Below are 15,049 nucleotides of genomic sequence, written 5' to 3'. Positions count from 1 at the left end.
AACGAGAAAAATTGATCGAATTGCTGAAAACTTGATCTCTTCCTTTGCGTAGGTACCACGTTAGGGGTCATGGCAAGTAACTGCCCCCCCCCCCCCTCCCTCCCTTCACTCCAGGATTTTGGTGAAATGGAGCGCGTTTAGCAGAGAGGAATCAAGCCACATCAGCTATTGCCAAATTTAAGAGGGTAAATTAATTTTTTACAATAGAACGTGTAAGAGTGAGTTACTTGGACAATTTTAAGGAATTTGCTTCGCGTTATGCAGAAAACTCACTGAAATGTGCACAAAAATCCGCTAAACCGTTACATGTTAAAAATTAAAATGCCTAATTAAATTTGGCAATTGCTGATGTGGCTTGGTTCCTTTCTGCTTAACGCGGTCTTAGCGTTGTTACTGTTCGAACCGGTTTTCTTGCTGCACTGAAAACTTTGAGTTTCCACTTTGAGACACATTTTGCCCAGCGGCGTTACATTTATTAAAAATTCTGGGCGTGGATGGCGTTCTATTGCTCACAGGCGTCCACGTGAAAGTAAACGTTAAAACAAGGGAAGTACAAGAGTTTGTACGCAGCCAGCAGCAAAATTTGATGAGATGGTCACGTTTTACTGGCGGAAGGCCGAAAATGGGTTTTCAGACGATGCCACGGCGGGGCGGCGTGGCACGGGGCGGGTGCGGTGGCGAGGGTGCCAAGGTGAGTATGAGTGGAGGAACAGAGCGGGCGGACGGACCATTCAAGTTAAATAATTAATAACGCGGGGGAATGGAGAAGTCTGGCGGAAATCCCTTCACATCCGCGGCGCTTCGCGTCTCCGTTCAAAAACGCCCGGCATTTCTGATGCGACCTCCACGGCGCGATGCGGAGCGGGTCGACTCAGCAGGCAGCGGAATGGAAGAGACTGAAATTGAAATAAATTGAATCCCATTGAATTGAATGCGTCCTGATGCTCAGACAACGCAGACAACAAATGAAAACTGTGTTTCTTTTCACAATTTTTTTATTTCATCCGCTTCGTCGGGCGAGACCAGCCGCTGACTCACCTGATATCGCCATTCAGGTTCACAAAAACTCTACTTCATATCGAATAAACCCTGAAATGTGTGGCTGTGCACTTGCATCGTTTTTTGTGTGTTCTTTTCGCTTTATTTACGATGCCTTATCAAATAACGGTAGTTTCGTAGTAATGCATTAAAGGCGCACGAATCACCACGAAACTCGACTCAAAATACCAGAGTTGAACCCCTAAAAACATACTTTGAGACTAGGCTGCCCCCAGTGCCCCCCCCCCCCTTCTGTGTTAGTGGTCGCCTACGTAGATTGGGCTGACGCTAAGTGTAATTATTCTGACGATCCGCATGTATAGTCTATTGAACCAAAAACCACGTTAACAGGGCCTGAACTTACTTAACTGCGAAACAGTGCCGGACTGCCAAAAAACTGCCCGGGACTTCACCTAAAAGGCGGCCTTCGCGGAGTGCGTAGAGGGCCCCAGAGCTCCCCTCGAACATTTTTAAGAAATCGACCCTTTACACGAAATTCGACGATAGCCGCTCCTAATTTGCGCCCTTATCGACAGTGCTTGGAGAGCCTGTAAATTAAACAAGATCTTGACGCCTGAGATTGCCTGTCTACTTTTAAACTCACGCCTCTCCCCCTCCCCAAAAAATGACCAAACATTTGGAGAAGACATCGGTGCGCAACTTTAACCATCGGGACGTAAGACCGTGCTTTCAGCTTCGGTTGGCTCAGGAGTTTCATCACTGCAACGGTTCTTACTTCCTCTCATGCGGCCTCTCGATCCAGGGATGACGTTGGAGATGGAGGAATTTGACACTGGAAAAAAAAACACATTGGATCTAGAGTCCAGACTCTTAAAAATATCGACAAGAAAAAGTACTCTTAATTCAATCATAGCTTAAATCAAGAACCAAGCCTCTTAAATTAAGTGGATTTCGTTTTGATTCAAGCAAAAATCCGATTAAATCAATAGTATTTTTTCTTGTCAATGTTTTCAAGAGTCTGGACTCTAGATCCAATGCTTTTTTCCAGTGGAGGATAAAGGAGGAGGGAAGTGAGGAAAATATAAGAAACACTTGAGGTCTCAAAATTTGATGGGTAAAGTTCTGACGATCGAGCCCCTTTCGCATACAGGGCCCTCCCCGAAATTGTTAAATGTGTTCACTATTCAGAGCTGAATTTTTTTTATATATAAATCGGATTGGCCCTGTAATGAACCGGTTCACCGCGGGAAAAGTCGCAGTAGGCCCATTAGACTAGTTCGTCCGAGCGAGCCTAGTAGGTCCGTGCGAGCGATGATGCACTGATGGGTGATTCCCGTTCAGGGGTCAACTTCTTAATGGGTCAGTTGCGCTGGTCAAAGAATCGTGTTTTGATGCTTAATTCTATTAAATTAGCTAAAAATAATTAGATCCGTCCAAATGGCAACTTTCTACATTTGACATTTACCGAAATATCGCGCTTTGAAAAATTTGGTGTCCGACGTCATCCACCGCTGTAGAGGCAAACCGCTTGGTTTCTTCCACCTTGTTTTCATCTAAGTTTCACGTAGAAGAACCAGCGTAAATGTGAGTCTCACTGATTGATGAAAGCAAGGTGGAAGAAATCATAGGTGTACTGATTGATGAAAGCAAGACGGAAGAAATCAAAGGTGTCACCACCGCGGTGGATGATGTCATAAGGAGAATGTTCCAAAGCGCAAAGTTGCTGTTTGGACAGATCTTATACTGGGTCAGTTTCGCTGGTAATGGAATCATGTTTTGACGCTTAATTCTTGCAGATCAACTCAAAAAACAGAAGATCTGTCTAAACAGCGACTTTCTACGTTGAATATTGACCGAGAAAAGCGCGCCTTGGAAAACTCGATTTATGACGTCTTCTACCGCGGTGCGGTGGTGCATACCATGTCATGCACCACCGCGGTGGATGACGTCAAAAACCCGACTTTTCAAAGGACGATCTTTTATTTTGGCTGATCTACAAGAATCAAGCATCAAAACACGATTCTGTTACCAGCGTAACTGACCAATTTTTCACGATTCCGTAACCGGCGCAACTGACCCATTGGCATCCGTCGAATTTAGAGAATATCTTGACCGTATTGATTGCAATTCTCTTTTCGAGCACGACGCTTCGAAACTGCCTACCCTCGGCACATTTTAATTCACATTATTTGACACGATTTGACAACTTCTGGCTCCAAATTCCCATTTTTACCCTACTCATTGGCGCTGGACGGCCGCTTAGAACCCTCTCGCTCTCTCCGTCCGATATCGGCCGTTCCGTTACCGCCGATACAGTTAATTCCCTGGAAGCTTCTTTAGGCTTCGTTAAGCTCCCACCGCGATCAAGCTACCGCTATGACCCGTCTTTCCGTCACTACTCTTTATCGCAGCCTTACTCATAGCTTACCCGATACCAATTAAACATCCCCACTCGAGGGAGGAACCAAGGACACAACCCGCCAGGTTAAGAGCCACATTATCTTTGACGTAAGGGCATTACGAATTAATTATTTACAACGCGGCCCAGAGGCGATGCCACTGATACCACCACTTTAAAAGTGATCTGTCCCCTTTTTGAAATGGATCGTATTCTATACATCAAACTGCGGGCCGATTTTTGAAACTGATAGACAAAGCGATAGGCAAAGAAGACATAGGGAGTATAGAACGATCCTATTGGTTGACATGGTTGGTTCTCATAGACTAAGGAAGAAAATGATGGACTAACTGTCGGGTCTTTGGTGGGTTGCCGTTAGTTAGTCCATTGCCACCACCCGCTTCCACCAATAGGATCCCTAGAAATCCCTTTTGTCGTCTTTGTCTATAGCTTTGTCTATCAGTTTTAATAATCGGCCTGCAGGAGAGATTCTATTGATATCGATTGCTTCAACATTTAAACAGCCTTAAATGTCAATGGAGAATTTGCAGGTGTCTGAAATTCTATGAATTTCGTGTTTGTGGATACTATCGAGTGAACTGATTGCAAGGATGTCTGTGGTTCTTAAGTTGGACAATTATTAGAGAAGATATGACAAAATAACCTAATCTGCTAAAATACGTGCGTTAAAATGGGAAATGCCGTCACATGACGTCACTAGGCGGTGCATTTTCTCACTTCTGAATCTATTTTTATACTATTTCCGATAGCAGGAAACAATTATAAGAAATACTGCGAATTCAGTTTTTTAAGCACTCTTAGATTAAGGAATAAAAAATTTGCGTGCAAATTCTCCAGTGAGTAATCTGAGAGAACGGGTTTAATCTGAGAGTTGTGGTGTATTTTTGATTCTTGTGAGCACAAACTGGCATTGAGAAGTGAAATTGTTAGGAATTTTCCAACTCAAATCCAAAAATTTTTGTTTGAGGTTATGTTCTATTGTTTTGAGCCAAATAATACATCGAACCAAAATCGAATACGATATAGATCGTCTTATACCGTAGGAATTTTTAGGGATAAATAGTGTTTGAATTGACAGTTACCTTGATCGCCTCGTCGCTGGGTCCTTCATCACCATTACTTCCGAAATTTCTCCAAATTTACTGAAATATTCTCGTAACGATTCTGAAAAAAAAATCAAAGTTCCAAGTTGTCTGAAAGAACATATTTAAATAAATGTAGGGCTGAACTATCGATACCATATTCTCTTCGAGTTTTAATTAATGGCTTTTGTTTTATCAGAAGACTCCAAAAAGGTTCGCCTTTTATGCGAACTGTGATTAAATAAGTTATGGGAAGAAAAGTGTACGCGTTGTTCATTAGCCCAAACTGTTTTTATGGAAAAATAATGATGGGGATCAAACTTTCATGTTTAGAGACATTCACCAATTTTTTTTACTTCTATCTTCATAACTCGGCATTTAGAGATGAGAAGTGATAAACACATATTTAGAAACGGAAGTAATTGAGACGCTTGAAATTCATCTGAGCATGTGTTTTTCTCCTAAACACTTTAAATTGGTATAAAATTCGGAAAAAACGCTGACAAGATCGGCAAATTATTCCATGGAAATTTACTTCATGCAATTTTAAGAGGTTTCCGGTTGCGAGATGTGTGCTTGGAGACTTCAAACGTTGGAGTATTGTAAAACTTTAAAGAAATAAAGAAATATGTGCGAATTTGTTCGAAGTTTGGTCCTTTCTCTGGCTAGATTTACTGGACTAATCTCCAAAAATAAAATCATGCTCTCTAAAAACAAACGACTATGAGATATTTACGAGCTGTTTTTATCGCGGACAATCACTCCTCATTTCGTCTAGCTTGCTATTCTGAGCATTGAATCTTGGCCAAACTTAGACCGGGCTTTTATAAAATCAATCGTATATTTGGAGGAAAGAGTGAGGAGTTAAGGTACTTTCGCGAGGAATCGTTACGGAGGAAGCTGGACGCGGCGATAAGTGCACAGGTTGTCCCAAAAGTAACGTGACTGGTTCCTGTACAAACGAACGAGTCGAACTTACAAAATGCAACCTGCGCAGACTGGCATAGGGACGCGTTAGCTTTCAAATAAAAACTATCGTAGATTTTCTTCGATCGAAGATCTGGCGAGTTATGAGTCTTTAATGATTGTTTGTTGAGGGGTACGCTAAAAAAGTGTTTTTCAGATATTGTTTTGACTTAGAGTGTCGTTTCTTGTCGATAAAATGTGGGTTTTTTGAGTAATCAGTTTTTTAAGCGATTCAATGCGTAAGCATGGTCGCTTCTTCCGATCAATTCCCTACTCTAAAGATCTATGGTTCACCCGTTTATTCGAGGCAAAAATATCGCAATCTATGGCATACTTCAAATGATATACTTCTGTACAAAAGAGCAGTATGAGCAATTTTCCAAAATTCGGGCTCATTTCAAGCGCATCTCATTTAACTTTTGGGTAATTACTAATGAAGAAACAGTTTGTATACGCGTTCAAAGTTTTATACGTCGATTAATCGATTGGGAGGTTATGAAAAATCGAAAAAGAACTCGGCTGATTTAGGACGTATTAATTTTTGCTCTCACGGCGTTGCCATATTTCAACTCGCCTCCGGTCGATTACATTTAATTGATAAACTATTCGAGGGAACATTGAATCGCTTCCTTATCCGGCACCCGAGGGCCGGAGATGTCAGCTTCTTTTTAGTTAAAACAGCGTCGTTTTGTTATTGTTAAGGTTAAGTTAAAAAAAAAAAATAGCAAAACAACATACCTATCTTTAACTATAAAAACTGACTGTAAGATAAATTCGCACAAATTTGAATTTAAAAAAAAAAACAAACAAACAAATTTTGTCGACAAGAAACGACGCTTTTAGTCAAAATAATATTTCATGACAATTTTTTCCGAGTGCCCTCGTAGATTTGCTGACAATTCTTCGAGGGAAAGAACTAATTGCTTCAAAATTAAATTTTTGAATCCAAGACTTCACAGTCTAATGTTGAGTTTGAACAAATAGTAAGAATAAAGCTCCTCATCATGTATGTTCAAACTTATTCAGATGCCTCTTCCGTTTCAGGATACCGCCCAAAACATATCACGGACAGCATCGTTCTCTCTACCTAATAATATTCAAGGAGGGGGGGGGGGGGGCTTGAATAAGGTTCGCATGTCGAATCCGGTGACTTTCGGCTTTTCAAAACGCTGAGAAAGTCAAAGAGGTGTGAGATTTGGTTTCTGTGAGGAGATGAAGGTAGCAAAGCAAACATTTTGCAAGACGATTGTGGAAAAAGATTGAGAGAGACCTTTCCTTAAAAATGGGCCAAAAGAGAAACGAGCCTGTGTACAAATTAGAGAAGTACGGCGGGTGGTATACTGGAGAGAAAGGGGCAGCATCACGTAAATTGCCAGATGAAGAATAGAGAAATCTCTTGTTTTTGTTATTATTTGGCTAGCCTCGCTTGTGAAGTACTTCCAATTAAAATGTTATTTTGAATCCTGATTAATGTTACGTTATAACCGCTCGAGAAACAGTCTGAAAATTGGCAAACGTGCTCACTGTTCTTTTACAAATGATCTGTAAAACGTTATTATAAGTATAGAAGTTTTCTTTGGCCATTCTTTTGAAAGAAAAATTATTTCCCAATAAAAGAGAAAGTGTCCAGCTTTTTTTTTTCAAGCTTACCCCTTTACCTTCTAAAAAATTGGGAAGGGAGTCATTCTTTACGTAATTCAAAATGAGGGAAGCATGGGGTGAGAGGTTATCTAACGAGTGCTTTACAGGGTGGGGGGGGGAGATAAAAAAGTCGGCCATAATGCCGTAATTAATACCCGAACGTCCCCTAATTTTGACCAAATAAGCACCGCAAAAGTTTGTATTGAAGGTGACGAGTTACTCCTTGAGGCTATACAGGCCGCAATAGTCGCAATTAACGGAAGATATTAGAGTCCCTTTATACCCAGAGTTAAGACACTTCGATTATCAGCTAGCTTATGGGCTGGCCATGGTGTCACAAAAGTGTGCACCTGAACGAACGATATTGAGGGATGAGGATAAGGGATCCTGCGATGTGTGTCATCAAAAAAAAACATCAACAAAACTGATCTAAACCTAACCAAAAAAATTGCAAAAAAATAAAATGAGATTGATTTGTGAATAATTTAGTAATCTATTTTCATTTTGGTAGGATGAAAATAACAATTTGTGTACGTATAAGCCGCTTTTACGGCGCGCTAGGGCGCTCTGTGACGCCTACTCGCCACAGGAATCTGTCATGTTAGAGATCCTCCGGAAGCTGGTCATCTCTATCTCTTTACGCACGCCCATGTAAATAACAATTTACTCTTGATAAATCACAATCGAGTTATTTTTCCATTATTTTTGTTTACATTCGAGCCACCACCATCTAGTTGCACTTTGTCTTTGTCTTTGTCTTGTTTTGTTGTCTTTTATGACTCTATGAGCGAGACCCAATCAGAATTGGATTTTTTTTTAGGCCACTTTCGGCCCAATCAAGCCCGACCAGAATTGAGATGTCGTAACTCTGGGTATAAAGGGACTCTAGAGGATATATGGACGTATTTCTATCAAACGGAACTATGGTGGGAGCCCTGTTATACGTGTATTCTTATGGGTCTCAGGGCTCATGTCTTAATGCACATAGTTCCGTTTGATAGAAATAAGTCCATATGTATTCGCTAATACAAGAACCGCTCGCATTACTTTTGGGACAACCTGTGTGCGTACAGTGCTCCCGATCTGTATCAAATAGACTCGAATGATAAATGAGGCACAAGTTGGAACTGGGTAATGCACAATTAATTTTCGCCTTGACCACAACATAGACACATAGACACATAGACGCAGATATGCAAGTTAAGTCTGGCCTAGACATAGACAAACCCTTGATGCCATTCATGCGGGCTTCCTCTCGGTAGATCTTCAAGATAAATGCGTTTTTAAGTGGGAAATATTTCTACGTGTTTTTCCTTTTTGATTTATGAGAAAGCGGCTCGCGCCCAATGTTGCTGTATCGACGTTTATTCGCAAGTGAGTGATGAGTCGAGACAAGCCCGTCGCTGGAGGAGGATTTGGCGACGCTTTTTCGCGGACCGGCGCTATGCCAAACTAATGACGTAACCGCCAGTTGAAAGTTGTGACGTTGCCATGTTTCTTTGAAACTTTGTAAATCGGTCTTATTTCACTGCAACGTAAGGGGCCGCTCAAGTATTACGTGATACACTTGAGGGGTGGGGGTGAGCCAGCGTTACGGTGCGTTACAAGAGGAACAAAAAACGTCCGATTTGTGTAATCTTTATTCCCGTAGGATCAACCTAAGCGTGATATATCAAACCCGAGTTGGAGGAGAAAAACTCTTCGAAAAAAACGTGCAAAAATTGAAAATCCCGCCCTTTCTTCAAGCTGTTATCTCAGCGCTAGAGTCTCTTTATACTGAGAGAAGAGATAATCTGAATCCATTTCTGATTAGTTTCCGTATTTTAGGCCTTCACAGTGTCACAAACGGGAATAAAGATTACATTTTCACCGATTGCAAATATTAGAAACTCCAATGGCAGGGCCGGATTTACCTACTTGACGCCCATGGGCCGCCTGTATTTTGCCGCCTTCTTCTCATTCGTATTGAAACATCAATAAAAACCATCAAGTAAACGTGCCAGCGGGGGAGGGGTGCATAAGACCCGTTTACTCGTGTTGAACACACGTTTTGGGAATGCCCAGTCAACACTACTAGTAAAAGTTAAGTTTCGTAAACCTATCTCTGTGTGGACAAGGCCTTTCATTCATAAGAAATGAACAAAAAAAATATGAAAGAACGAACATGAATGTGGTTTAATGATTTTAACTTCCGCCGCCGCGCCGCACAGACCGCACCGTGTTTGGCGCAATGCGTGAAGTATTCACGCAGTCATGTAGGCGCCATGCGTTTCACGCTGACCGCACTGTGTTTGGCGCAATACGTGAAGTATTCATGCATTCTTGTAGGCGCTATCCGTTTCACGCTGACAGCAATGATCGCACTCTGTTTGGTGCAATGCGTGAAGTATTCAAGCAGTCTTGTAGGCGCTTATATGTGTTACATGCCGATCGCCGCGCCGAGGGCTTCTCCTTTTCATCTCAAGTCCTCGTCATCATTGCTCTCTGCGCCGCGCCGTTTCAGGCTAAATTGCGTGTTTGGTTTCTCTCTTAATTCGACTACTTAAAGGTGCTGTCTCTTGTATCACTGAAAGACGACAAAATTAAGAATTACTATACTCTCAGGAAATGAAAGATTTTGTCGCCTTTTCTCGTTTGTATTTTTTTTTTCTAAATCCGATATTTTTTTATACCTACATTTAAAAAAATTGCAAAATTTGTCGCCCTCTAGATTTGCCGCCATGGGCCGCGGCCCATGTTGCCACCTTCTTAATCCGGCCCTGTCCAATGGACCGGGCAATAGGAGGTATGGCAAGGAACAAATGAAATGAGAGTGGGAACGGAGACAGGAATTTGGGAATGGGTTGATCAAAGGTTACAAAAAACGTCCGATTTGTGTAATCTTTATTCCCGTTTGTGACATCCATAAGCCGCGGTGTCTCAACTCTCACTATAAAGGGACTCTACTCAGCGCTGTTTTCATCTTTTGAAAATGGGGGGGGGGGGGGGGGTCAGGTCAGACCAGCGTTACGTAGTTCAAAAGGGAGGATGTAGATGTAGGTCTTCTGCGTTACGGGTGCGTTGCAAAAGGGGCAAGGGGGGGGGGGGGTCAAAAAATTGAAAAAAGTGCTTTAAGTACTACATTGGAACGACCCCTAGCCAATTTTCTGTATTGTTTTTTTTTATTTTTATTTGTGTATGAAGCGCTACCTCTCATATTCTAACCCTACAATTATTACAGGTTAAAAGCGACGTTCTGTATTCCTCAAATACTAAACGATTTTTTTATCAACTCTGAAGTAATACTGTCCATTTTTAGCTAAAGTTTAATCTCAACTATTCTTGAATCAAGGCGACGATGATGAGGTCTCTGAAAAGAATTGATTGATGTTCTTATTTGCGACCTTGTTCAATTTGGCGTAAAAAATGCACAATCTGAAGGCGTAATTACGTGATCCCATGTGCTCCTTTGTTGAAAAGATAGGGAGAGAGAGTTTAAAGTTTAAAAGACACCAAAGTTGTAGCTTCCATTGCTTAAGAGTATGCGAGATGCCTCTTAAATAGAGGAAAACAACTTTTTGGACGTGAGATAATTAGGAACAGCTCTTAAAACTGTAGGATTTCATGTTTAAAAGAGTAAGACAACACGAAGCAGAATGGAGCCTAAAGAATCAGGAGGCCTCTTTTATTTATTCTGGTATAAATGAGTTATGTACAGGGAAACTGGCAAGGGGCCACTCACAACCAAATTATTTGCAACTCACCTAGATAAGTGATTAGATTAGAAGAGGCGCTGAACTTCCGCGGGAAAACAGTAATATTTCAGAGAGAAGGGCCAAACTTTTGATTCTATAACGCGCTGGAAAATGAAACTATTGAAATTCTCAAGCGCCATCTCTACCACAAAAGAGTACTTGGTCAATGCGTATCACGAAGCAAAAGTTTTGAATCCTTCCCTCTGTTTGATAGATATTCCTTTTGGACCGTGTTATAACCAGAAAGAAACCGAGGCACATCAGGTATTGTCTTGGCAATTTTTTTTACAAAAAAACGGTTGTGTGGATGTTTGTGCAAATTTCAGTGAGATTTCTGCATATTACGCGCTAAATTCCTTAAAATTTTCAAAGAAATCCGGACAAACGTTCTGATGTAAAAAAAATTAAATTGAGATGTTGCATGTGTGAGGAATTTGCGATTTGACTGTTGATTCTTCACAGAGGAGCACGACGAATAGTTATATTTACGGAAAATACGCATTTATATCGCTCTTAAACAAGCTTCAATTGAACTAATAAACGATGTTGTCAAAAATATCAAAGACATTGTTCACGTGAGGTCGCCTTCAGTCCTGCTGCATAGGCAATAAACACACCGAGGAGCACGAATATTTATTTTCCCGAAAAATAAAGTTACATCGCTATTAGGCTTAGATTGAGTCTTCACAGAAATCGTCCGCATGGTTTCGTACGCCTTCAATTTTGCCAAGTAGGCAACAAATATACCGGGGAGTGATACTCATTTACCATTATTACCATTTTACCATTTATTTCGCTCTATTTGCCTCCATTGAGCACTGTTGTAAACTTTTCATTCATTCCCAAACTTCTGAAAAAATCGCAGTAGGGTACCTACATTTCTTTTCCAGCTCAACGCGATAGTTTTATCAACCATGAGACTACAATTCAGAGTGAATCGTTCGTGCATGAACTGTCAACTTGAGGAAATTACGAATCTTCGGCATCTCTTTTCTCTTCTTCGAATGAACTTTTCCACAAATCTAATGCTTGCCAGCGAGCTGAGTTCTTAATCAGTTACTTTCTCATGCTATGTTTCCATTTAAATTTGTTTACGTAACGTTTGACGATCATTCTCGCTCAATTTAGGTGCCTAAGCTCGAGTTTTTAGTTTCCACTTCGATTTATTTTGTTATTTTTTATTATTTGAGTCAAGGTATGGCTTGAGTTATGCTAACAAATTGGATTAATTTTTCCAGGGCACTTACTCGAATCCGTCGAGTTAAGTATCGGTTCAGTCTAATGATGATCGTGGAATCCAGATATAATTTTTATTTTATACAGCTCTCGGCACACCTAACCCAACTAACCTAACCTAACTCTTGCGGCGTTTTTACTAGGCGCGGCACCGCAGCAGATTTGATGTCAATATCACTAGGTTTCTCGGGAAGCAAAATAGATGACGTCTGAATTTCAAAGTCCACATTTTTTTAATAGAGTGCCTCTCTCGCAGCTGGATTTTTCATTACTCGATCTCATCACCGATTAAATAATTGCAGATTTGTAAGGCTATCTATGAAGCATAGATCGATGAATCTTCTACAGATGGAATATCGAAGGATTGACTCCGCACTGCGATCTCGGCCCAGATTCGGCTTGGGACTACTAGGGTTAAGGGGAGAGCATTTTGTTGAGTTATATGTGCAGGTGAGCCAATAGGCAAATTATATCAAATTTTCCCAGGGTCACCAATAGTCTTTTCGGTGCAGATACGGCTTTTTTAAAGGCAAACAATCACGGTCAAATCGCTACAATCTTCCATCAACTATCTCCATCAGTTATATGTTCCTCTCGGTGGCGCGGTGGGCTACACTACAGTGCTAAAAAAAAAACGCCGTATAGACATTTCAGAGTTGCCAAATTTCCTCCGATGAAGTGTTTATTTTCGAAGAAAGTTATCAATAATTTTCCTTGGAATTTTTTCACTATTTGAACTATATTACGCGCGAAATTCTCTGAAAAATTGGAGGAAAAATGTTTGTAGATATTCCAGAAAATTCTTGATTCATCGAGGGAAATTTGGCAACGCCTAAAGGCTTGTACGGCGTTTTTCCTTAGCGCGGCAGTGTACGGGGCTGCTCCCGACAGCCTTTACTCATTAAAATGATTTATTTCCCCGTTTCAAAAACGTCACTCCTGATGATGAAGGCACGGGAACGCATTTGGTAGCGCGTTCTGGAGCGCGGCGCGGCGCAGCGCGGGTGATGTTGAACGCCCTTACTCCTCCTCACACACCTTTTCACATCACACCCTCATCAGCTGCCCTACGGTAAAATCTCATTTTCACTTTTTCGCGACAGGTAAATGACAATGCCTCGTGAATACACCGCTTTTGTTTCACTCGACGAACTTGTCACGGCCATGTTTATGAATACAAATTCCTTGTCCCTCGTGACCTTTGACCCGCTGCAATTTAATTTTGAAGTTACAGAGTTCCGATCGGAAGAGTAGTGCGAGTGGGCGAATAGGAATGGGCGTCAGAATGGTGAAACCATTATACTCCGAGTCACGATTTCTGTGTTTGAAAATTGCTATTGGTACTTATATTTTCAAAAGAAAACTACTCGACTTTTCGCGCGAAATTTTCAAGAAAATCATTGGAAATCGAAGAAAAATTAGGAATTTTGTGCAGAAACGATAATAATCAAGGCTATTTGAGAGAGATAAAATGTAAGAGTTTTACAACTTCTCAAACCGAGATACGTAGTTCGGTACTTTCACCATATTGCTTTTCCAACATAAAAAGAGAGAATCCTGAGGGCTTAGGAAGGACTGAATTAGCAGAAATAAACCATGAATATATGTAGAGTCTGAGTGAGGGGGATAATTTTAAGTTATTGAAGTTATTTGAACCATTAGATATTACTGTAGAACCATAGAAATGACTTTTCAAAACTATTGTCAGATACGATTCTTGAAAACCAATAAGTTGATAAAATTGCTCCTAATTTGAAGAAGAAAAAAGATGGTGAAAATGGTAACTTTGTTGTTCAGTTTCTACCCACTTTCTATAGTAAACTGATGAAAAAACTGCTACAGGATGGTATTCTAAGACTTAAAATGATAAAAATCTTCTCTCCTCTCAGCGGACGATCTTCTAAAATTTCCCTCAGTATCATCTATTGTTCGGTCTATAGATTAAGAGCGTGCATAGCAGCTATAGCTATATATTAGCACATAGAATTATTATATTTGAATGCATTTAACTCACAAACAACTACATCCATTGTAACATGAGCCTTTTCATGCAAGTATCCTTACGGATCTCAAGGCTCTTGTCAAAATAGAAACAGTTCCTTATGATTTAAATAAGTACATTTTTTTCCAAAATATTAATAATAGTAACACAGTATAATGACGATCTAAAACAGCTGCCAGCATCTTTGACAACTGGACTTTATTTTGCAAGATGGGTCCACTTATTCTAGTTCGTTCATAAAATCACCCGTCGGCATAGGAAAATTAATGACACACATGTTGTTTCTAAAATGAGACATTTAATGTTGCAGAATGTAGTTCAACTAATGAATTGACTGGAGCGAAGAATTAAAGCGCGTGAGGCAGAGGCAGACTACTTCAATTAATTGGATATCTTTACCCAGAATCAGTCTGGCTGCAATTTCTACTCTGTTGCCTAATTTCTTCCCATATTTTATTTATACACGAAAAAACTCAGCAACATAGTACCCTGGATTCCTTGGTGAGTTTTGTTTCAATCATAAAGTCTAACTATAAGTGATTAGTAACTAATCAGTAAGTCATAACTATACTAACAAACTTCGAGTCAAAGCGTTGCTTTTTTTTCCTCTGTTAAAAAGATAAAATAAGAGAGGAAGTTAGACAACGACTGATGTAGTTATGCAGGATCATTCGACTAATGAGCGCGCGTTCAATAAGTTTTAATTTGTAAATTTTTTTAGAAAAGAGTCATGTAAAAATGATGTAATACAGTATTCGAAAAATGTTGTCAATGAACCTGAACCTATGTGTTATCGCCACACGTATTCTTCATTTGTTCAATCGCAGCATCAATCGAGATAAATGTGTATTGTCCGAACAGATGACTATTCGTATTTTCTTGGCCGAGGGCACATACGTTGTTTCTAAAATAAGCCACAATAGTTGTTCCTAACTGAAAAGTGCTGTCAACGTCATGGGCGGATTCAAAT

General features: G+C 40.4%; 1 protein-coding gene across 2 annotated transcripts in view; it reads right to left on the bottom strand.

The window, feature by feature from the left end:
- Rbp6 (RNA-binding protein 6) overlaps window positions 1-15,049 on the bottom strand; it is a 243,401-nt gene that overhangs the window by 163,182 nt on the left and 65,170 nt on the right. For both annotated transcript variants that reach the window (XM_019060155.2, XM_019060156.2), the window contains exon 3: window positions 4,501-4,582. In XM_019060155.2, coding sequence (XP_018915700.1) covers window positions 4,501-4,582 — 82 coding nt within the window. The remainder of the gene's footprint in view (window positions 1-4,500; window positions 4,583-15,049) is intronic.

Source organism: Bemisia tabaci, chromosome 1, assembly GCF_918797505.1.
Source record: "Bemisia tabaci chromosome 1, PGI_BMITA_v3".
NCBI lineage: Eukaryota > Metazoa > Arthropoda > Insecta > Hemiptera > Aleyrodidae > Bemisia > Bemisia tabaci.
This window is presented reverse-complemented; position numbering and strand designations above follow the sequence as displayed.